Consider the following 23,939-nt stretch of genomic DNA (forward strand, 5'->3'; position numbering starts at 1 on the left):
CTGTTTGAAAAGCAATATTGAGATCTGTTTAACGTACTGGAAGGATGCAATTGTGTCAGTTATCAGATCTAAAACAAGGAGCCATTGGAAATGGATTAAATGCAATAAAATTAGAACTAAGAGTGTAGGGGCTCAGGGATTCACTAAGGTTACAGGCTGAAGTCCACATTCAAGATTAGACTGATGGGTGGATCAGTAGATATGGGAACAATCCAGGTGGATGTGAATAGAAAATTTGCTTACGCAGTAATAAACAATCACATGAAATGTTCAGAATCAATTATCTTCTTCCATATCAGCATGTATTTTTGATTATTGGGAACAACATTTAGTAGGAGTCTTAATATTAATCAAGTAAAAGCTATTAAACAAAGGATATTTAGAGGCAGTGTTGGTAAGTGTCCATGACTACTTTATGACTCAGGGAAGCAATTTGTTTCTCTTGACGTAGTGACTGTAAATGACTCAAGTAACTTTGTAGAAATAAAAGACATTGAGTCCCTTGGGATTTTGTTACATCAGAATGTTTAATGCCATCTTGGAAATAAAGATGGGGATCCAGGTATTTAAACTCAAATGAAAACAGATAAACAGCACAAAAAAAGTAAATTGACTAAAGTAAATTTAGAACAATGATCATAAAGTATAAAGTATCAATGAGAAAGAAATTCTTCCTCTATTATATACATTAAACTGGTCTTGAAGTAACACAGACCTGCTCACTTCACCTGAAACCACTTCGAACAGCACTGAAATTCAGAAACAATAGTTCAAGATGCAATGGTTACTCATCACATTCTTAGAGCAGTTGCCATTGAGACTGGATTTCAAATGATTCTGATAAGATAGGGATGCTCAACAGATTAGAGCAACAGAAAACAAGCAAACTAGAGAGAGCACTGAGCATTATCATCCAGTATGTGAGTCACTGCAGGTGAAGACGTGGCAGTAAACAGGGAACCAACTAAAATGGTGCTCACAATAAACACAGAATCAAAACCGTATCGCTGCAGCTTTACTAGTCTCATTGCTATTTTGTGTAAAATAACAAGAGTGACTACTTCAAATAAGCCTGAGTGTTGCCTGTCTTAAACAACAACTGTGCAAAGAAATGGAAAGGGGAAAGAATGATCCTATTCTACAAACATTCTCAAATCAATTTTCTAATATTGTAATTATGCTAAATCTACTATTACTAACAAAGGATCCACCAAGTAGGCTGAAAATTGTTGAAGGCTAGAATATTAGAACTAATTAAAGTGAGGGCGCTCCATCTATCGCAAGCGAGACTTCCCGATGGACAAACATTTTAATTCCCATTCCAATGTGTCAGGCCATGGCCACCTCTTGTGCCATGATGAGGCCACCCTTACGGTGGAGGGGCAACACCTTATATTCCATCTGCGTAGCCTCCAACCTGATAGCATGAATATCGATTTCTCCTTCCGGTAAGCAAATCCTCTCCCTTCCCCACTTGTTCCCCATTTTGACCTTTTATCTCCTCTCACCAGCCTACTACTTCCTCCTGGCTCCCTCCTCTTTCCCTTTCTCCTATGGTCCACTCTCCTCTGTCAGATTCCTTCTTCGCCAGCCCATGACCTTTCCCACCCAACTGGCTTCATCTCTCACCTTCCAGCTAGCCTCTTTCCCCTACCCCCAATCATTTTATTCTGCTATCTTTCCCCACCCTTCTCAGTCCTGAAGAAACATTGACTCTCTTATTCATTTCCATAGATGCTGCTGGCCTGCTGAGTTCCTCCAGTGTTTCGTGCGTGTTGCTCCGGATTTCCAGCATCTGCAGACTTTTTCGTGTTTAAAGTGAAAGCAGATCAGCTTTGGAAGGATTGGAGGATTGAGGCCATGGGTCTCCGGCACAGAGGAATTGAGGTCGAGGGTAGATCAGCCATTACATATTGAATGTTGGGAAGGTTTCAGGAGCAAAGTGGCTATTTCTGGCACCTGTTTTTTTTTCAGTCCATCAAACCTACCCAATCAGTAGTCCTAGACAATTACAGTATGGATCAGAGACAGACTAAAACTTCCTTGAAAATGTAATTTTAAAAAAAGAGCTAAAAACATCTGTCAAAAACAAAGCTTATGTAAGTTAGAAACTGTTTCATTAAACATTCCCAAGCCAGATTTCATAGTTAAGGTTTTGTTTCTAAAGAATTATCTTCAACCTGAAACATTAAATCAGATTTTTCCTTCCACAGGTATTGCTTGGCATTCTGAATGTTTCCAGTATTTTCTACTTTTTTGATTTTCAAAGTCATTTTTTTTTATTTTCATTCACAAATTTGTTTCTTCCAAGGAGATGCCCAAAGATGGATGACATACACTACCCCAGCCCCCCATGTCAACTCCTTTACACTAGATTGATTTTAAAGATATAAATAAATTTATTATCAAAGTACATGTTCTCTATGTTACGATATACAATTGAGATTCTATTTCTTGCAGGCATTTATTTACAAGAAAAAAAGAAATACATTCGAATTTTGCCCAAAGCTATATAAACAAAGACTGACACAAAACCAATGTGCAAAAGACAAACTTTGCAAATAAAAAAAACAATACTGAGAACACGAGTTGTTAAGTGTCCTTGAAAATGAGTCTGTAGTCATCGAATCCATTCAGAGTTGAGGTGAGTGAAGTTATCCACACCAGTTCATGAGCCTGATGGTTGTATGATAATAACTGTTCTTGAACTTGGTGGTGTGGGACCCAAGGCTTCTGTACCTCCTGATGGTATTAGCAAGAAGAGGGCATAGCCTGGATGATGGGATGTTTGATGATGGCACAGCCTTCTGATGGTACAGCTTTCTCATAGCACAGCTCCATGTAAATGTATTCATTGGGAGTGAGGACTTTTGTCTGTGATGGATTGAGCTGAGCACCACACCACTTCCTGGAGCTCTTTCCATTCCTAGGCATTGGTGTTTCCATTCCAGGCCATGATACAACCAGTTCGGATACTCTCCATTGTGCATCTATAGAAGTTTGTCAAAGTTTCTGGTGGCACGCTGAACCTATGAAAACTTCTAAGAAAGGTGCTGGCATGCCTCACTTGCGATAGAACTTGAGCTTTCCTAGGGCACATACTCCCATATGTTTACACCACAGAATTTAAAGCTACTGACCCTCTAGACCCCCACTCCCCTAATGAGGACTGGCCCATGGACCTCCAGCCTCTTCTTCCTGTAGTCAATAATCAGCTCTTTGCTTTTGTTAAATGAGAGACTCCTGCTGTGGTATCACTCAACCAGATTTTCAATCTCCCTTCTATGTGCCGACTCGACACCACCTTCAATTTGACCATCAACAGTGGTGTCATTATCAAACCTAAATATAGCCTTGGAGGTGTACTTGGCCACACAATCATAAGTATAAAGTGAATAGAGCAGCGTGCTAAGCACACAGCCCTGTAGTGCACCTGTACTGATGGTGAGTGTGGAGATGTTTTTGCCATTCTTTAGTAACTGGGGTCAGCAGTGAGGAAATTGAGAATCTAGTCACACAGGGAGGATCTAAGGCCAGGTCTTGGAGTTTAGTGATGAGATGCATGGGGATGATAGTATTGAATGCTGAGCTGTAGGCAATAAGATTATCCTGATGTATGTAACTTCATTAGCCAGGTGTTCTAGAGCTGAGTGAGAAGACAAAGAAATGGTGTTTGCTGTTCACCTGTTGTGATAATAGACAAATTGGAGAGGATCCAGGTCACTTGCAAGGCAGGAGCTGATATGCTTCATGACCAACCTCTGAGGACTTCATCATGGTGGATGTAAACGCTACTGGTTGATAGTTATCGAGGCAGTTTCTTCTTGGACACCGCATGATTGATGCCTGCTTGAAGCAGATAGGTACCTCAGATTGCCAAAGCGAGAGGTTGAAGATGTCCATAAGCACTCCCGCCAGTCAACTGAACTCACCTGGGAGCGAAATCTTGTTGTCAGTTATGTTGCTTGGTTTTGCTTTGAGGGAGGTGATGGCATTCAAGCTCTGCCAGTTTCCAAGCATCTCTCTGTGATTCATGTTTAGTCTAGAATTGCCACTTTGTGCATGAGTTGGTTTTCCCGAGGACATACCTGGACCTCTTGCATTTGCCTGGACACCAGTCTTAAATGCCACCAACCTAGTCCTCAGCAATTCTAGATCTCTTGGTTCACTCAGGGCTCCGGTTGAGAAAGATATTAAATATTTCTGTGGAAACACTTGTCCACATGTGTCTATATACAACCATGCGTATTCATTCAGGTGTCCAAATTTTAATTGATGCATTCATCGAGAAAACATTTCTGATCAGTAACAACTCCTGCCATTTGAAAAGCAGACCTGTGCACCAATCAGAAAATCAGCCTTGTCCAGTTCTCCAAGACTTAGCCTTAAAAAGGGAATATTTAAGTTTTGAAAAGGATTTGGAAAGAAAAGGATGCATTGAAAGAAGGCAGCAAAACCAAAGGAAATGCAGATAGGCACTAGGTAGGGAGTCTCCAGTGTTGGTACATAAGCAGTTCTTACCTTTGCTCTGTGTTTACACTTAGAAGTTTTGCTTACTTATCACAGCACAAGAGGCTAAGAAGCTATTCAGCCCATTGGTTCCAAGCAGAGCGATCCCACCAGTCCCTCCAGCCTGCAACTCATTTACTTTCACATACCAACACTCCCCCATTTCTTCTGCCACTCACCTACACATGGGAAAGTTTACATGAGCCAATTAATATTCTGGAACATTTTTGGGGATGTAGGAGGAAGATAGAGCACGTGGGATAAACAGTGCCGTCACAAGGAGAAAGCACACACTAAATATAGTTATCAATAGAGGTCAGGATCAAACCTGGGTCTTTGGAGATCTGTGACAATAACATGAATGGCTACACACCAAACCCTGTGCAGTATGGCTTTTGTTTTCCAATAGGCCTTGGGGTATGGGATTGCCATTCATGTTTCACTTTTTCAGATATATACCATCACGCCTAGAATTGTTAATGCCTTCGTTTGTCGGTCCAGCCAATAACTCCACAGATTTCCCAGCTCCATTCTACATCAAAGAGTCTGTGAGACATCATGGGAACCATCCACCACTCTAGCTCTCCCCCACCATCACACTAGCCATGTCAAAATTGCATGTATACCAAAGGTATGCACTAATATGAAAGGACTTTTGGCAATTTTGCAACTTACAAAAGCACATCAGTGTCAAGGACTGAAATGAAACATTGAAAATTTAAACCCAAAGCTGAAAAAAGGGTTTCAAGCAATTTTCTGAGCTGGATTTACACTCAGATCCAAGAGCTGAACAAACAGCATCTAGTTCATCTAAGCCCGTGGTGAGGCAATTTTGTCTAAAATTACCTCCTGTATTTTTGTACTCTTTCTTGACCAACTTTCTCCAAGTGCACCAGCTTTCCTCCATTAATCACAGATGACAATTCTCGTAACCTTAAACAACTACCCCTAACCACCAACATGTGATAGAAACCTATAGTGAAATTATTTCAAAGTTAAACATGAACCCGGAGTACAGATCAAAAGCTGCAAGAGTTAGGACATGAGAAATTAACAAAGTTTCATGTGATCCTTCTGAACTGCTCCACTTCCATGTGTGGCCAGCAAGATTACAGCATGGAGGACATCATAAGTTAAACATAATTATCAATCAACACATTACTTGGAAGCTCACCGAGCTTAGGTTTTAAGGAATATACCCATATCACAAGACAGTGCAAGCTGGGATAGAAATTCCAAGTTAACCCCCAGTGGGTAACCATTCATTCACCAGAACTTGTCAATATTGCACTCCCATGGAGGTACCTCAGGGCTAACATATGTTAGACCCAAAATATCGATGCAGCTACAAAGAAGGCACAACAGTGGCTGTATTTCATTCGGAGTTTTGCGAGGTCACCAAAAACACTTGCAGATTTCTATAGATGTACCATGGAGATCATTCTAACTGGCTGCATCACCATCTGGTATGGTGGGGGGGGGAAAGAAAAGGGGGCTACTCCCCAGGATTCAAATAAGCTGCAGAGAGTTGTAAACTTAATTAGCTCCATCATGGGCACCAGCCTCTGTAGTATCCAGGACATCTTCAAAGAGTGATGCTTCAAAATGGCAGCATCCTTCATTAAGGACCCCCATCACCCAGGATATATACTGGGAACTTCAGAGGCTGACGCTGGGAACTGCCTGGGCTCTGCAGTGCGGGGATCTGGGGTTCAGGTCTTGGTGGTGGCCCGGTAGGAGTCCAAGGCTGGACACCTCATGCTCATGCTACATCTGCCCACAAAAACCTCCGGATGAGAGTGACAAGAACAAGAGTCGTGCCTGCTCAGACATTGCCTGGATTAACAAGGTCTGTTCCAATGGTTGGGGAACCGGGACCTTGCGGCAAGAAATTGGCTACCGGAAAAACCATCAATGGATGAGACCGGACAACATGGAATTAATGGAATGCTACTTTAACAGCAACCCACATGAAAGTGGATGCATCAAGCACATGTGGGGACTCTGGCTACAACAACTGGTTACCTAGCGACCAAACGTTGTCAATAGAGGATTGCTATCACATCTTGAATTGGAAGAAATACAGTCACAATGCACCACAGCAACATCACTGCAGATCCCAGCTGATTGGCAAGTGAGAGTTCAAACCCCACCTCCACAACTCATAGATGGAGTAAAGGTAATAGCATCACCTTGTATCCAGGAAATGCAAGTTCGAACCTCACCTCGGGGTATATCGACACTGGCTGCTGCAATCAGAGAGAAGATCATAGCTAAAATGCCAACTGTCAATCAACAAACTAGGCTCCTCAGACTTGGTGATAAAATTCCATCAGACAGCATGCTAGAAACAGCTAGTGAAGCACTATTCACAATTGCAACCTCCAGTATAATTGAGACCAATAACCTGATATATGCATCGGCAGCTACAGTCCTAGAAATGCTAGGCTGCATAATGAACTATGATGGACAATACTGTCATAATCCCCCCCCCCACTCCTCAGAAATGATGATTGGAAGCCAAGTTAAAAACCACAAGGGCGGAGGTCACCAGACCATCTGAGCTGCAGAAAGGTAGGAAGACCAAAGACTCATCTCAGCTACTAAGGAAGTACCGAGGTACCATAGCCGAAGCCCCAGAAACTGCCAAGCAACAGTTAAGAGCCCCGGCTACCAGACTACAGAGGCCAAGCAGATAAATGCACTCTTCTCCAAAGAACCAGGAAAAGTGTTCGCACAATTCCAGAGCAACAAGATGCCAGTGCCTGAACCAACCAAAACAGCAACTGAGTACTGGAAGAGTATATGGGAGAAAGGAGCATCACACAACAGCAGTGCCCAGTGGCTGAAAGACCAACAAGCAAGCCTCTGCGATCTTCCAGAGGAAGAACCAGTCACCACCACAGTGGTAGATGTCCAGCAACAGGTGGCAAATATGAAGAACTGCACATCATCAGGGCCTGATAATTGGGTTAAGAAACTAACAGCTTTACATACACATCTGCAGCACAAATGAACCAGCAGCCTGAAGCAGGCTCCTACACTGACAAGCTACCTCAAGGAAGGACAGTACTCATAACGAAGAATCCTCAAAAAGGAGCAACACCATCAAGCTACCAGCCTATAATAATAAATACTTTTGTTACAGCAGTAACATTTAAAAACACCGCAGTGCACAGACTTAATTAATAAAGTACAAAATAATAATATACACTCTAATAATTTACCAATGTGAAGTAATTTGCAAAAATGTGCAACGTACAAATAAAGTCTATTGTACTATGGTGTGTTCTCCTATTGCACACAGATGAACTGCTGTCTATGCTTATTGCATTTGGTAGGAAAGTTTTCCTGTAACGATCCTTGTGGCAGTGGAGCTGAACGAGTCTGTTTGAAAGGTGCTCAGCTGCTTATTCAGCAGGTCATGGAGAGGATGACCTATTTTTTTAATCTGCCTGTCAACAACATGGAAGCTCCTATCAGGCATCATGGTCACCAAGCTGAAGGAACATGTGCGTAAATTCCTGAGCCCTGCTCAGACGGGGGATTGGGCTCCAAGCACCAACTACTAGACAAAGCAGTTATTCAAGACTCCAAGACCAGGCAACCCAACCTATATATAGGCATCCGTTAATCTCGTGAGACCATGGATTTGGAAGATTTCCAGGCCTGGGCAAGGTTGTATGGAAGACCAGCAGTTGCCCATGCTGCAAGTCTCCCCTCTCCACACCACCGATGTTGTCCAAGAGAAGGGCACTCAGGCCGATACAGTTTGGCACTGGTGTTGTCGCAAAGCAATGTGTGGTTAAGTGCCTTGCTCAAGGACACAACACGCTGCCTCAGCAGAGGCTCAAACTAGCGACCTTCAGATCACTAAACCGACGCCTTAACCACTTGGCCACGTGCCAACAACACAACCTAGGCATAGCTTGGATTGACTGCCAGGGAGCATACGACTCAAAGCCCTGCACATGGATCCTGGAATGTCTGTCTCTGTACAAGGTCAACAAGGCACTAATGACCTTCATCAAGAACTCTATGGGCCGTTGAAGGACAATACTAGAAGTTAACTCAAAGTCAATAGCACAAGTGATCATCACATGTGGAATATACCAGGGTGATGCCTTATCCCCACTGCTGTTCAGAATAGGCCTGAACTCCCTCAGAGTGGATATGGGTACAGGTTCAAGAGTGGAGTGACCATCAGCCACCTTCTATACATGGACGACATCAAGCTGTATGCCAGAAATGAAAGAGACACTAATCCTCCTGACAAGAGTGTACAGCAGAGCATCCGGATGTCATTTGGACTGCAAAAGTGCTGCCGTATGGCAGTGAAAAGGGGCAAACTCATCAAGACTGAAGGAGTCAAGTTACCTGAAGGCCACATACCAGCTGTACAGGACAGCTACAAATACCTGGGGATCCTGCAGGCGCGTGGAAGCCACGAAGGGGACAGGCTGCAACATCCAAGTACCTCTGAAGAGTGAGACAGGTCCTAAAGAGCCCGCTGAATGGAAAGAACAAGATCAGAACCATCAACACATTCGCCCTCCCAGTCATCAGATACCCAGCTGCAACAGTGTGCTGGCCAAGGAATGAACTGGAAACAGCCGACGTCGAGACCCGTAAACCACTAACAATACATGGAGGATTCCATCCAAAGTCCAAAGTCAAGCGAATGTACACCCGCCAGAATAAAAGAGGACGGGGATTTGGAAGAGTCAAGGCCACAGTCCTGGAGGAAATGTGAAACATCCATGCGTATGTCAGGAAGATGGTCCCCAAGGATGATCTGCTAGGAGAACACCTCAGAGGACAGGCAGGGGACATTGAAATGGATGTCGGTGAAGCAACGTCACTGCATGGGATGCACCATCGCCAGATATCAGAGGTGGCCGACATAATAAAGTCCTTCCAGTGGCTGGAAATGGCACGGCTGAGGGCCAGCACGGAGGCACAGCTCATGGCTGCACAGAACAGGCGCTGAGCACAAGAGCAATAGAAGCAGAAGTCTATCACATCAGACAAGACCGAAGATGCAGGCTGTGCAAGGAGTCCACTGAAAGCATCCAGCACATAGTAACAGGGTGCAAGATGCAGGCAGGGACAGCATACACATCCCAGTTGCAAGAATTATGCACAGGAACATCTGCGCTGAGCATGGAGACTCCCTAGTCCAAATGGGAAACAGCCGAAAAGGTATTGGAGAATGACAGAGCTGAGATCCTGTGGGACTTCCAAATACAGACTGATGGGGGACTTCCGGTAGCGCTCATGGAGTGAAGTCGCGTTCTTGACTCGCTCCATTACCTCTGAGTTTTTTTTCTTATGATCAGCTATATTTTAATTAACCATTAAGGCATCAACTTTTACAATACTTTGAAATAAATTGGGCTCTTGGATAACTGGATGCGTTTAAGGTCTGCTATGTCTAAGAATGGGAAAAACGGGAAGGATGGCAAACCTCCGGTTAAACCGAAAGGTATTGATTTCCCCCCGACTGAACCACCGGTGACTTTGAATCCTATATCGGAGTTAATTCAAAGGGAAATTTCAACCTCTGTTATGGAGCTGATTCGTGCAGAAATTTCAACTTCTGTTACGGAGCTGATTCGTGCGGAAATTTCAATTAATTTCCAGAAAATTGCCGATTCAATCGATAAGATACAAACATCTATTACGGAACATCAGTCGGCTATATCTGATCTTCAAAAATCCACGCAACAAAGTGAGCTTAAGATGGGAAAAATCGAAGAAACAATTAATGTAATGAAGAAGAAACTTGACTTTCTGACCTTTAAAAACTCTGACTTAGAATCTAGAATGCGACGGCAGAATCTACGAATGATCGGGGTGCGTGAAGCTGTTGAATCTGATAACCCTATGAAGTATTTTTCTCAACTTTTAAAAGATGCATTTCCTACTGTATTTCCTGACCAACCACCGTTATTGGATCGTGTTCACAGAGTTCCATCATACTCGCTTAGGTCAGATAAACCTCAACATGTCATTTTACGCTTTCATTACTTTCAAGACAAGGAGAAACTGTTTTGATTTGTTCGATCTAAAGGTTTCATTGATTTTTTGGATCTTAAATTCCGATTCGTGGAAGATTTCAGTAAACCAATCCGGGATCAACGGGTTCGTTACAGATCTGTGATGTCGGAACTCTACAAGATGGATTTAAGACCAGCGCTTCTTTACCCTGCACGTATAAGGATTCGCACGCTGGATGGAGCCCTCCATTTTTTTGACTCTCCATTGGATGCCCAGAGTTATCTGGATCAATTTTCACCTTCAACATCTTAATTGTAATTTTTTTAACTATCTCCGTTGATCGGAGGCTGTGAATTTGTCAGTTTTAATTTTTTTTGCCCTATTTGGGCAGAAAAGTTTATTTTTGATTACTTAATATGGTTGCTAAACTTTCTTTTTAACTGCGTCATTTCTTTTTTTTTCCCCAGGGGATTCTGGGTGGTTACTTCCTTATTGTCATTTTACGTATTTCCTTTGTGGCCTTAAATTTTGTAGTTTTTATTTAAATCTATTTTGTTTTGTAGGTTTTTATAACTAGTTAATGTTAATAATCTTATTTTTTTTTGTTGTTCTGTTTATTCATGGGTCTGGGGTTTATTGCGGTTTTTTTAAATATATTTTCTGGCTTTTATTCTGTTATGTGTTTATTTTAATTGAGTTATCTTTTTTTATTCTTTTACTGTTTTATAATCAGCTGATCTTTTTTATATTTACACTTTTTTTTAGGGAGCGTATACCGGAAGTCATGGGGGTAGTTTTAGTGCTTGCTTCTTTCGGGCTGGTCTGCGTTAGATTTAGTCTTCTGGTCATGGAGTGGGGGTGGTGGGAGGGGCTTCACGTTTTAGTTTCTTTCTTCTTGGGCTAAATACATTATTGAAGTATTGGTTGCGTTCTCCTTCCCGGTATCTCTTGTATGTTCTGTTCCCTCTCCGGGTTCGTGGGTCGAGCCTATCGTCAATCCTCCTTGTTGTGGGTTGACTTTAGGGTTTATGGAGTCTATTATTAATTTTGTCTCCTGGAATACTAATGGTCTTAATCATCCTATTAAAAGGAAAAAAGTTTTTAAAGTGTTCCGGAGACTTAAAGCACAAATTTTATTCTTACAAGAGACCCATGTGCGGAGGGGGGACAGACCACGTTTTATTAAATTCTGGAAGGGCCAACAGTTTCATTCGAACTCCAATGCTAAGATTCGAGGCGTCTCTATTTTTATAGACTCCTCAGTTACTTTTATACAACATGATATTATTTCTGATCCGAATGGTAGATTTCTATTGGTTAGTGGTTTACTATTCAATAAAAAAGTAGTTTTGGTTAATGTTTATGCTCCTAATATGGACTGTCCGGAATTTTATAAATCATTATTTAATCAGTTTCCGAATTTGAATGAGTTTTCATTGATCTGGGGCGGAGATCTTAATACCTGTTTGTCTCCAGCTTTGGACCGTTCGGCTCCTTTACGGACCTTACCTAATAAATCTGCAACTTTGATTAATTCATTCCTTTCTGATTCTGGGTCGACGGACATTTGGCGCTTTTTGCATCCTCAGGAAAAAGATTTTTCTTTTTTTTTACATGTTCATCATTCCTATTCAAGAATTGATTATTTCTTTATTGATTTTCGTCTTATTTCCTCAGTGATTAAATGTGATTATGATTCTATAACCATTTCGGATCATGCTCCACTTAAGCTTTCTATTAAAATTCTGGCCAATATACAAAATAATAGACAATGGCGTTTTAATTCGCTGTTGCTTCAGGACTCGGACTTTGTTAACTTTATGAATGAACAGATTGATTTTTTTTTACAATTAACCATACAGAGGATATTTCTGTTAACACTCTTTGGGACACTTTTAAAGCTTATATTCGTGGTCAGATTATCTCGTATTCTGCTGCTTTGAGGAAGAAGCAGAAGCAGGAGGAGTTGGTAATTGTGGATAAGATTAAGGAAATTGATAAGAAATATGTTATAGCTCCTTCTGAGGAGTTATATAAACAAAGAACTGAACTTCAAATGGAACACAGTTTATTACTTTCGTCCTCGATTGTAAACCAATTAAAGAAAACAAGAAGTGAATTTTATGTACACAGTGACAAAATTGGCAAACTGTTGGCTAATCAATTGAAGTCTAATTATGCTAAATCTCAAATTAATCAGATTTATAACCAAAATGATCGACTGATACTTGATCATGTGGGGATTAATCAAACCTTCTGTGATTTTTACTCTTCCTTATATCAATCAGAGTCTCCTCAAGATTCTAAATATATGAATGAATTTTTAGATAATTTAGACTTCCCTGAGATTTCACAGGATATGGCTTCTATGTTAGATACTCCCATTACCATGGATGAGATTAAGAATGTTATTTTCTCTATGAATTTGGGGAAAGCTCCTGGCCCTGATGGGTTTACTGTAGAATTTTATAAATGTTTTGCTCCTTCATTAATCCCTTGGCTCTGTAGGGTTTTTGAGGCTTCATTGAAACTTGGTAAACTTCCTGAATCTTTTAATAGAGCGTCAATTTCTTTAATATTAAAGAAGGATAAAGATCCTGCTCAATGTGCATCTTATAGACCAATATCTTTATTAAATGTTGATTCTAAAGTTTTTTCTAAGTTATTAGCAAATAGATTAGAAAAAGTACTTCCCTCTATTATTTCGGAAGACCAAACGGGTTTTATTAAAGGTCGTTACTCTTTTTATAATATTCGTACACTGTTAAATATCATTTATACTCCCTCACAAAATGTTCCTGAATGTGTTATCTCTTTAGATGCCGAGAAAGCTTTTGATAGAGTAGAATGGCCTTATTTATTTAAGGTGCTTGAAATGTTTAATTTTAGCTCGAAATTTATATCCTGGATTAAACTCTTATATTATTCTCCTGTGGCCTCGGTCCGTACTAACTCTTTAAGTTCACCTTTTTTCTCTTTTTCGAGGTACTCGACAAGGTTGTCCTCTTAGTCCCTTATTATTTGATATTGCATTAGAACCTCTTGCAATTGCCATTCGAGAATCTCCAAATATTACTGGGATAACTCGGGGCTTAAAGTCCCATAAATTATCACTCTATGCTGATGATTTACTTTTATATATTTCTAACCCTCAAAAATCCATCCTGGCTGTTTTAGAGTTATTAGCACAATTTGGTCTTTTTTCAGGTTATAAATTAAATCTTAGTAAGAGTGAACTCTTTCCGATTAATAAACAACTTCCCTTATATTATAAATTTCCATTTAAATTGATTAATAATTATTTTTCATATCTTGGGATTAAAATTACTTGTAAATACAAAGATTTATTTAAGACTAACTTTTTACCATTAATAGACCATATTACTCAACTTTCATCTAAATGGTTTCCTTTATATTTAACTTTGATTGGTCGTATTAATGCAGTTAAGATGTTTTTTTGCCAAAATTTTTATATATATTTCAGGCATTACCAATCTTTGTTCCAAAATCTTTTTTTGACAAAGTTGACTCTAAAATTTCTTTATTTATTTGGCAGAATAAAAACTCGAGACTGGGTAAAATACATTTACAGAAAGCTAAGAGAGATGGAGACTTAGCATTACCTAACTTTAGATTTTATTATTGGGCAATTAATATTCGACATATGAAATTCTGGTTACTGGACCAGGATATACTATCCATTCCTAAATGGGTAGTATTGGAATTACAATCTGTTCAGGGTTTTACACTTGGCTCTATTTTAGGTTCCTCTCTTCCTTTTGATTGGAAATGCCTTAAACAGGTGTCTAACCCGATAGTTAAATATACCTTGCATATTTGGTTTCAATTCAGAAAATTCTTTGATCTTAATCAATTTGGGCTAGCGATTCCTATCTTAGGTAACATTTTTTTCTCCCTCTTTTACGGATCGTGCTTTTCAAACTTGGAAGACTAAGGGTATTTCACGGTTTTTGGATTTATTTTTAGATGGTTCCCTTATGTCTTTTGAACAATTATCTAATAAATATAACTTATCAAGAATACATTTTTTTAGATATCTACAAGTTAGAAATTTCCTAAGTACTATACTTTCTTCCTTTCCAATGCTTCCTCCTACATACATTTTAGATACTATAATCAACCTTAATCCATGTCAGAAAGGTGCATTGGCTATGATTTATAATATTATTATGAAACTTAGGAAAGCTCCATTTGATAAGATTAGGGTAGATTGGGAACAGGAATTGGGGTTTACCATTTCCGTGGATGACTGGGGGCAGATTTTACAATTAGTCAATACTTCCTCTATCTGTACTAAACATTCCCTAATTCAATTTAAAGTTGTTCATAGAGCACATATGTCCAAAGATAAGTTAGCGCGCTTTTATTCTCATATTAATCCTTTTTGTGATAGATGTCCGGGGCAGATAGCCTCTTTAACTCATATGTTTTGGTCTTGTCCTACTTTGGAAACTTTTTGGAGAGACATTTTTAATATTATCTCTAATGAATATAGATATCTCTCCTCACCCTATTACTGCTATCTTTGGACTACCTAAAATTTCCAGTAATATCTCCCCTTCAGCCCGTAGAATGATTGCATTTCTTACTTTAATGGTGAAAAGATGTATCTTACAACATTGGAAAGAACTTAATGCTCCAACTACCTTTTTTTGGTTTTCTCAGACGATATTATGCTTGAATCTGGAGAAAATTAGAAGCAATCTTTATGACTCCTCATTTAAATTTGAACAGACTTGGAGATCTTTTATTCAATATTTTCATTTAATGTAATATATACCCTTCTTGTTTTTTTTTACTGTTTTTAAGAGGTCGGGATTGAGGACGTGATTTTAAGTTTAACTCTGTTTGGTTTCAAGTTAGCCCATTGCTTTGCTTTGCTTTTAGTTAGTTGCACGGTGGGTTTTTTTGGGGTTTTTTTTTTTCCTTTTCTCTATTGATATATATATAAAATTAGTATACTATTATGTTACCTTGGTATGTTATGTTTAAATTACATTGTTTGTAGTATTTTTTTGTATTAATATCTTCTGTAATTTTATTATATTCTAACAGTGTATTAGTGTCTATATGGCTTACCTTTTTGTATACTTATTTAATAAAAAGATTTAAAAAGAACAAATACAGACTGATAAGCAGGGACTGACCAACCAACCACACATAGTAACACTGGACAAGGAACAAAAGAAAGCAATAGTAATTAATGTGGCAATCCCAAATGACAGTAATATCAGGAAGAAAGAATATGAGAAGCTGGAGAAATACCAGGGCTTGAAAGAGCAGAGGGAAAGATTAAAGCCAGAGTAATCCCAGTGGTGACAGGAGCACTTGGAGCTGTGACACCTGCACTGGAAGAGTGGCTCCAACAAATCCCAGGAACATCGGAGATCTCGGTCCAGAAGAGCGCACTGCTAGGAACAGGAAGGATAGTGCGCCTAACCCGCAAGCTCCCAGAGCACCCAAGACTGAGGGAAAAATACACATACACATCACCCATAAGGGGTGAGAAAAAAATGTATATAGTCACTGTTACTCAGTTTTTTTTTTGCTATAATGTATTGCAATGTACTGTTGCCGCAAAGACAACAAATTTCACAACATATGCCAGTGATATTAAACCAAACTCCTCCCAATAAGATTAATTCTCTACTCAATGAAGAGGGCTATTGTCTCACAGTATCAGCTTGCTTCCTGAACTCAAAACATGTGTAGTGTTAGGTGAGTTTTTTTTTTGCTATCCCACAGTATGATCATTCCTTCCCTCAGCATGCCCTGCTCATGGCCCAATAACAAGAAACCCCTTTTTCTATCCTTCACGAATTCTTTCCCCATCCAACTTTTTTGAACGTTTGCCCTTCCCTCCTCTACTACTGACATAGTGATACAGAGTCATAAACATCGGCCCATTATAGTCGGTCCTTCTGCAGAGTGCGAACTACTCAGCATTGGAGGAATCACAATCAAGCCCAATGTGAACTTGTGAGCAATGATCAGTGGCTGGTGGTCAGCCTCTGATGCGCTCAGCACCTTCCTTCCAAAGTTGCAATGATTAATGCCTCATCGCATTAGCTCTGGGTCAGAAATAATCAGGAACCCTGGAATTTGGACAACTTTCACACATGAATCACTTTTCCTTTTTGTAATCTGTGTAAGAGTATGGGTGAAAGTGAATCCATGGGGAAATAAATCCAGGCAGTTCCTATCTGGATTCACTGCAGCCCAGCAGATGCTCTGCCAGCACTAGACCAGTCATGCACTAAATAAAGCACAGCTGGTGGAACCACATCTGGCCTCTCTCAGATTGTTTGGGACCACATCTTACTGAGAATGGTACTGGGTCAGTGAAAGGGTCTGGACTATGAGTGACATCCACATCTCAGAGTCATAGAGCAAAAGAGCATGGAAACAGGCTGCTTGGCCCAACTTGTCCCTGCCAACCTAGATCCCAGTCTAAGCTTGTCCCATTTTACCATGTTTGGCCCATTCCCCTTCTCAACCTTTCATAACACTTACCTGTCCAAGCATCTTTTGAATGTTGCTATTGTACCTGCCTCAACACTTTCTAGTAGCTTATACTACATAGACACTACCCGCTATGTGACGAAGTCATCTTTCAGGTCCCTTTTTAATCCTTCTCCTCTCATCGTAAACCAATGCCTGCTAATTTTTGATTGCCTTTGCCTGGGAAAAGGTCTGTTTGCATTCACTCTATCTATGACCCTCATGCATCTCTATAAGGTCACCCCTCAGTCTCCTATGCTCCAATGAATAAAATCTTAGCCTGCCCATCCTCTCCCCTATAACCCAGGCCCTCGAATCCTGAAAATATTCTTGTAGATCTTCCCAGTCTAATGATAAAGTCAAAAATCAAAGTCAAAGTAAAATTTATTGTCATATACTCAAACATCTTGGAGATACTACCGATGGTGGGAAGGGATGTACCGATGATGCATTGGGCTGAGTCCATTACTCTCTGCAGCTTCTTAAATTCTTGTGCATTCAAATTGCCGTATCAGACAATGATGCAGCCAGTCAGGATATTTTCAATAGTACATCTGTAAAAGTTAGAGCCAAACCCCCTTAACACCCAAAGAAAGTAAAGATGCTGGTGCATTTTCCGTATGACTGCATCTCTGTGCTGCGCCCCAGGACATGTGAACTGATATGTTAATGCCTTAGAATTTAAAACTGCTCTCTCCAATCCTGATCCTCCAATGTAGATTGCTGTATTTTTGCCTCCCTTCCTCTTCATGAAATCAACAATCAGCTCCTCAGTTTAGCTGATGTTGAGTGAGAGGATTTTTTTTTGCAGCACCATTCAATGAGTTGACCTTTCTTACTCTGAAATGCTGAAATTGTCCTATACCACCAGTGACATAGGAGCAAAATTAGGCCACTCAGTCCATCGAGTCTGCTCTGCCATTCCATCATGGCAGATTTATTATCCCTCCAAACTCCATTCTCCTGCCTTCTCCCAGTAACCTTTGATATAATCCTGACTAAACAAGAACCTATCAACCTTTGTTTTAAATATACTCAATGCCTTGGCCTCCACAGCCACCAGTGACAAAGAATTCCAGAGATTCACCACTCTCTGGCTAAAGGAATTCCTTCTCATTTCTGTTCTAAATGGATATCCTTCTATTCTGAGGCTGCACCCTCTGATCCAAGACTCACCCACAATAGGAAATATCCTCTCCACATTAACTCTTTCTAGGCCTTTCAATATTCAAAAGGTTTCAATGATTATCCCCCTTCATTCTTCTGAACTCCAGTGGGTGCAAGTCCAGAACCACCAAGCGCATGATTTTCATGAACCTCCCCTGGAATCTCTCCAATGCCAGCACATCTTTTTCTTAGATAAGGAGCCCAAATCTGTTCACAATCCTATGCATGAAAGGGAAAGGGTGCCGGATAAAAGGTAGGTGGGGAAGTTACCTTGCACCCTTCTCCACAAATGCATTGCCATGTGGACAGTAATCTAAGATCTGATGCTTTCCCTAACCACTATCTTAAACACCTTCACTCATTTGAAACCACTACTTTACTCATTTTTTTTTGCATGGAAGTTGTCTGGGTGCTTGTGCAATAAGCAACCCATGTTTACTGCAGCAAAAGAACATGAAATTTTATTTCTGGGTAATGGAGCAGAAGTAGTGACTTTTTAGTTGAGACAGCAAATTCTAATTAATTTACTTGCTTTACTGTATCTTTGTTCAACATAGCATATTGACATTTCCATTAAGTAACCCATTTCCAAAAGTGGTTTATAAAGCTGAAAAGTGCAGAAGAATAATGAATCATAAAAATACCAGTGATGACTAGGCTTCTCCCTTCAAACCACCAGGACCTGTCAGAACTAAGCTCAGTAAAACAAAACTGGAATTCCTAGTAGCTGCTCTGAATGAATTACACATTTCATGCTTTCAACGAATCATTATTGCACAAAGGCTCAGCATCTGCAAAAACCCAGCTGACTCCAGATAACATCAAAGCAAAATGGTGCTGTGTGCTCAGGCCTGCTAGGGTTGAATCTGCTAGCTTTAGCATCATACAATCTCATTGTCTTTCTGTTTCCAGTAAGAGGACAGATAAAGCAGAGTAGATGCAGTGTGAAAGCAGATACTCACTTGTTGTGTTTCCTGACATCTGAATAATACATTTGCTTTCTCGGCTGATCTCTCTGGAGTTGAAAGGCCGCACTCTCACCGCTACCTTCACAGAGGAACCGGCCATCTTGTTTTTGTGGAACTTTCAACAGAGAGGCTGGATTTATCTTGTGCTGTCTTGGTCAGAATATTGCCCTTGAGAGAAGGGAAAGAAAATGTTAAGCTTTTTAATTCCTACTGTATCTCTTCATATTGTCTGTCTGTCTTACAGATACACCTGGCAGAATCCTGATATAAACATAAGTCTGCAGATGCTGGAAATCCAAAGCAACACACAAAATGCTGGAGAAACTCAGCAGTCAGGCGACATCTATGAAAATGAGTAAACAGTCGACATTTCGGGCCAAAGTTCATCGAGACTGAGAAGGAAGGGGGAGGATGCCAGAATAAAACAATGGGGTGGGGTGGAAAGAGGATAGCTGGATTGTGGTAGGTGATGCCAGGTATGTGGGAAAGGTCAAGGGCTGGAGAAGGAGTAATCTGATAGGAGAGGAGAGTGGACCATAGGAGGAAGGGAATGAGAAGGGGACCCTGGGGAAGTGATAGGCTGGCCGCTCCACTGGCAGAGGAACAGAAGTGTGGACTGAAGACTACACAGGCTGGAAGTAGCAGTGCAAACGCAACATTGCAGAAAGCTGGAGAAGTTGATCAGTATGCAGGAGACTATCAGAGGATTACAGAGAGCCTAAAACTGTGTACGCACATCTGCAAACAAATTCCTTTACTGTGCAATTGAAGAAGTGAATTGTTTCATAGCAGTCTCCATATTTTGGAGCCTCTCGGGAATACTGCTCGAGAACTTCCTTTGCTGTTTCATTTACCTGGAGTTCTTTATGAGAGAGAACACATCCAATGACATAGAAAAAGGAGCTTGTAAGGTCGGCCTGTAATGATATTTTCAATATCACTGGTTTGAAAAATGGCAGTTCTTTTACCAGACAGAACAATCATGCTGAGCTTCTTTTCTCTAATATTGTATCATTTGAAGGGATAACCATGAAAATAAATCATTCGTCCTCACTAAGATCTCTACATCTTGTAGCATCAAATGCAGTACCAACGACATTCAGTTGGTAGGAAAAGGGAAGAGGTCCTAAAGAGAGAATATAGGGGGGTAGGTATAGGGACCTCCAAGGTAGTAATTTTTGGATTGCTGCATGTGCCATGTGCCAGTGAGGGTAAGAATAGGAACATTTTGGCAGTTGTATCTGTGGTTGCAGAATTGCAGGGGCAGGCAGTGTTTCAGATTTGTAGATCATTGGGATCTCTTTGGGGAAAGGTGTGGCCTATACAAAAAGGGCAGCTTAAACCTGAACCTGAAGGAGGCCAGTATCCTCGCAGGTAGGTTAGTTAAAGGTGTTGGGGAGAGTTTATACTAATTTGACAGGGGGATGGGAACCAGAGTGATAGGACTGAGGATGGAGCAGTTGGTATACAAGTAGATGCAATGTGTAGTGACACTGTGAAGAGTAACATAATGGCAAAATTGCAAAAGCAAATGAATACAGAACAAAGCCTATGGTGTAAGTTAGATGTTTTTGTAGTGCAGTTAGACATTGGTAGGTGTGATGTTCTGGGCATCACTGAGTTGTGGCTGAAAGTAGATCACCGCTGGGAGTTTAACATCCAAGAATGCATCTTGTATTGAAAGGTTAGGCATGTAGGTTGAAGGAGTGGTGTGGCTCTGTTGGTAAGAAATGAAATCAAATCCTTAGAAATTTGTGACATTGGATGGGAAGATGTAGAATCCTTTTGTGTAGAGATAAGAAACTGCAAACCTAACATTCTGATAGGCATGGGCAATTTCAAAATGCAGGTAGATTGGGAAAATCTGGCTGGTACTGGATCCCAAGAGAGGGAATTTGTAGAATACCTATAAGATGGCATTTTAGAGCAGCTTGTTGAGCCCACTAGGGGAACAACAATTCTGGATTGGGTGTTGTGAAATTTGATTTGATTTGATTAAGGAATTTAAGGCAAAGGAATCCTTAGGAGGGAGGCAGTGATCGTAATATGATAGAATTCACCCTGCAGTTTGAGAAGGAGAATCTAAAATCGGATGTATCAGTATTAATGTAGAGCAAAGAGAATTACAGAGGAATGAGAGAGGAGCTGGCCAAAGTTGATTGGAAGGGGACTCCATCAGGGATAACAACAGAACAACAATGGCTAGACTTTCTGAAATTTGGAAGGTGCAGTAAAGATACACCCCAAAGATGAAAAGGTATTCTCGGGGGGGGGGGGGGGGAGAAGTGCAACCATGGCTGATGATGCAAATCAAGGACAGCATAAAAGTAAAAGAGAGAATATAATTTATTTATTTATTTAGAGATACAATGTGGAACAGGCTCTTCTGGTCCTCCCAGTCACGCCAGCCAGCAACCCTCGACAGCCTCTGATTTAACCCTAACCTAATCACAGGACAATTTACAATGAATGATTAACCTACTAACCAATGCACCTTTGAACTGTGGAGGAAATTGGAGCACGGCAGAAAACCCACACATTCCATGGGATGACATATAGACTCAGGAAGGTAGAGGCTTTTAAAAACCAACAGAAGGCAATTTAAAAAACCATAAAGGAATTATGAGATATGAAGAGAAGCTAGCTAATAATATAAAAGACTTCAAAAAAGGTTTTTCAGATATTTAAAGAGCAAAAGAAAGACAAGAGTAGATATCAGACTGCTGAAAAATGATGCTGGAGAAGTAGTAATGGGGGTCAAAAAAATGTAAGAAAAATTAATAAGTATGGGTACAAGTATCAATTAAAACCAACGACTAAATGACAAAGTCAGACATCTTAATCACAGATGATGCCTTGTCACATCTAGCCCAATGGTATTTATAGCCCCATCGTCCATCCCTCCCAATTGGTTAGTCCACATCCAATCAGGCTTTTGATACCACCTGTTAAAGAAAGCCATTGAAATAAAACTTGAGGAAAATAATTTTAACAAAGATAAGGATCTCACTCCAAGTAAGAACTGGAGTTCGATTGTAAACAAGGCAGGACAGCAGAAACCTGATTGGATAAGGACTAACTAATCAGGAGGACCAGATGCCAGTGGTATAAAGACCACTGGACAAGACATGCCCAGGCATTATTGCTGATGAGGATGACAGAATTTGTCATCCAAACGTCGGTTAAAATCGATACCTGTACCCAGCTGAAAGGCTGGGATGAGTTTATTCCTCATATGCACTGGAAAAGCACTAGATTCTTTTTTCAAAAGGAATAAGTATTTTGCATCGGTCTTCCCAATGGAAGATGCTAGCAGTTACTATTACTAAGGATAAGATGCTTGGGAAGCTGAAAAGTATGAAGGTAGATAAGTCACCTGGACCGGATAGACTACACAATCTGAAAGAGATAATTGAAGAGATTGTGGAGGCATTAGTAATGATCTTCCAAGAATCACTAGATTCTGGAATGGTACCAAAGGACTGCACAATTACAAATATCACTCCACTCGTTAAGAATGGAGGGAGGCAGAAGAAAGGAAATTATAGACCAGTTAGCCTGACTTCAGTGGTTGGAAAGACGTTGTAGTCTATTATTAAGTTTGAGGTTTCAGTGTACTTGGAGGCATATGACAAAATAGGCCAAAGTCAGCATCATTTGCTTAAGGGGAAATATTTCCAGACAAATATGTTAGAATTCTTTGAGGAAATAACATGCAGAATACACAAGGGAGAGTCAATGGATGTTGCATATTTGGATTTTCGGAAGGTTCTTGACAAGGTGCAGCACTTGAGACTACTTAACACAATAAGAACCCATGATATTACAGGAAATCTACTAGCATGGATAGAAGATTGGCTGACTGGCAAGAGGCAAAGAATGGGAATGAATAGGCCCTTTTATGGTTGGCTGCCAGTGAGTAGTGGTGTTTGTGTTGGGACCACTTCTTTTCATGTCATATCTCAATGATATTTGCAGAATAACATGAAGGTAGGTGAAGTGGCACATAATGTTCAAGAAGCAGGATGTTTGCTGGACTCAGACAGATTGGGGGAATGGGCAAGGAAGTGGCAGATGGAATATGCTGTAGCTTAGTACATAGTCATGCACTTTTGCAGACGGAATAAAGGAGTGGACTATTTTCTAAATGGTGAGGAAATTCAAAAATCAGAGGTACAAGGGGAGTTGGAAGTCTTTGTGCGGGATTCCCTGAAGGTTAACTTCCTGGTTGAGTCGAAGGTAAGGAAGGTGAATGCAATGTTCACATTCATTTCGAGAGGACTAGCATATAAAAGCAAGAAAGTAATGCTGAGACATTGGTCAGACTGTACTTGGAGGATGGTAAGCAGTTTTAGGCTCCTTATCTAAGATACTGGAGGGGCATTGGAGAGGGTTCTGAGAAGGTGCACAAGAATGATCCCAGAAATGAAAAGGTTGGCATATGAGGAACATTTGATGGTTCTGGGCCTGTACTCACTGAAGTTCAGAAGAATGAGGGTGGATCTGATTGAAACCTACCGAAACTGAAAGGCCCAGATAGAGTGGATGTAGAGAGGATGTTTTCTATACTGAGGGAGCCTAAGGCCAGAAGGCACAGCCTCAGAATAGATGTACATTCATTTAGAATAGTGATGAGGAAAATGTGGTGAATCTGTTCATTGCCACAGACAGCTATGCAAGCCAAGTCATTGGGTATATTTAAGGCACAGGTCGAGGGGTTCCTGATTAATCAAGGCATCAAAGTTTACGGGGAGAAATCAGGAGAATGGGAAT

The 23,939-nt window shown here is 40.5% G+C and overlaps 1 protein-coding gene across 32 annotated transcripts in view; it reads right to left on the minus strand.

The window, feature by feature from the left end:
• kif1aa (kinesin family member 1Aa) overlaps positions 1-23,939 on the minus strand; it is a 315,620-nt gene that overhangs the window by 282,861 nt on the left and 8,820 nt on the right. For all 32 annotated transcript variants that reach the window (XM_063046119.1, XM_063046118.1, XM_063046117.1 and 29 more), the window contains exon 2: positions 19,161-19,334. In XM_063046119.1, the coding sequence (XP_062902189.1) occupies positions 19,161-19,266 (106 nt within the window). In that variant the 5' untranslated portion in view covers positions 19,267-19,334. The remainder of the gene's footprint in view (positions 1-19,160; positions 19,335-23,939) is intronic.

This window comes from Mobula hypostoma, chromosome 4 (assembly GCF_963921235.1).
Source record: "Mobula hypostoma chromosome 4, sMobHyp1.1, whole genome shotgun sequence".
Classification (NCBI taxonomy): domain Eukaryota; kingdom Metazoa; phylum Chordata; class Chondrichthyes; order Myliobatiformes; family Myliobatidae; genus Mobula; species Mobula hypostoma.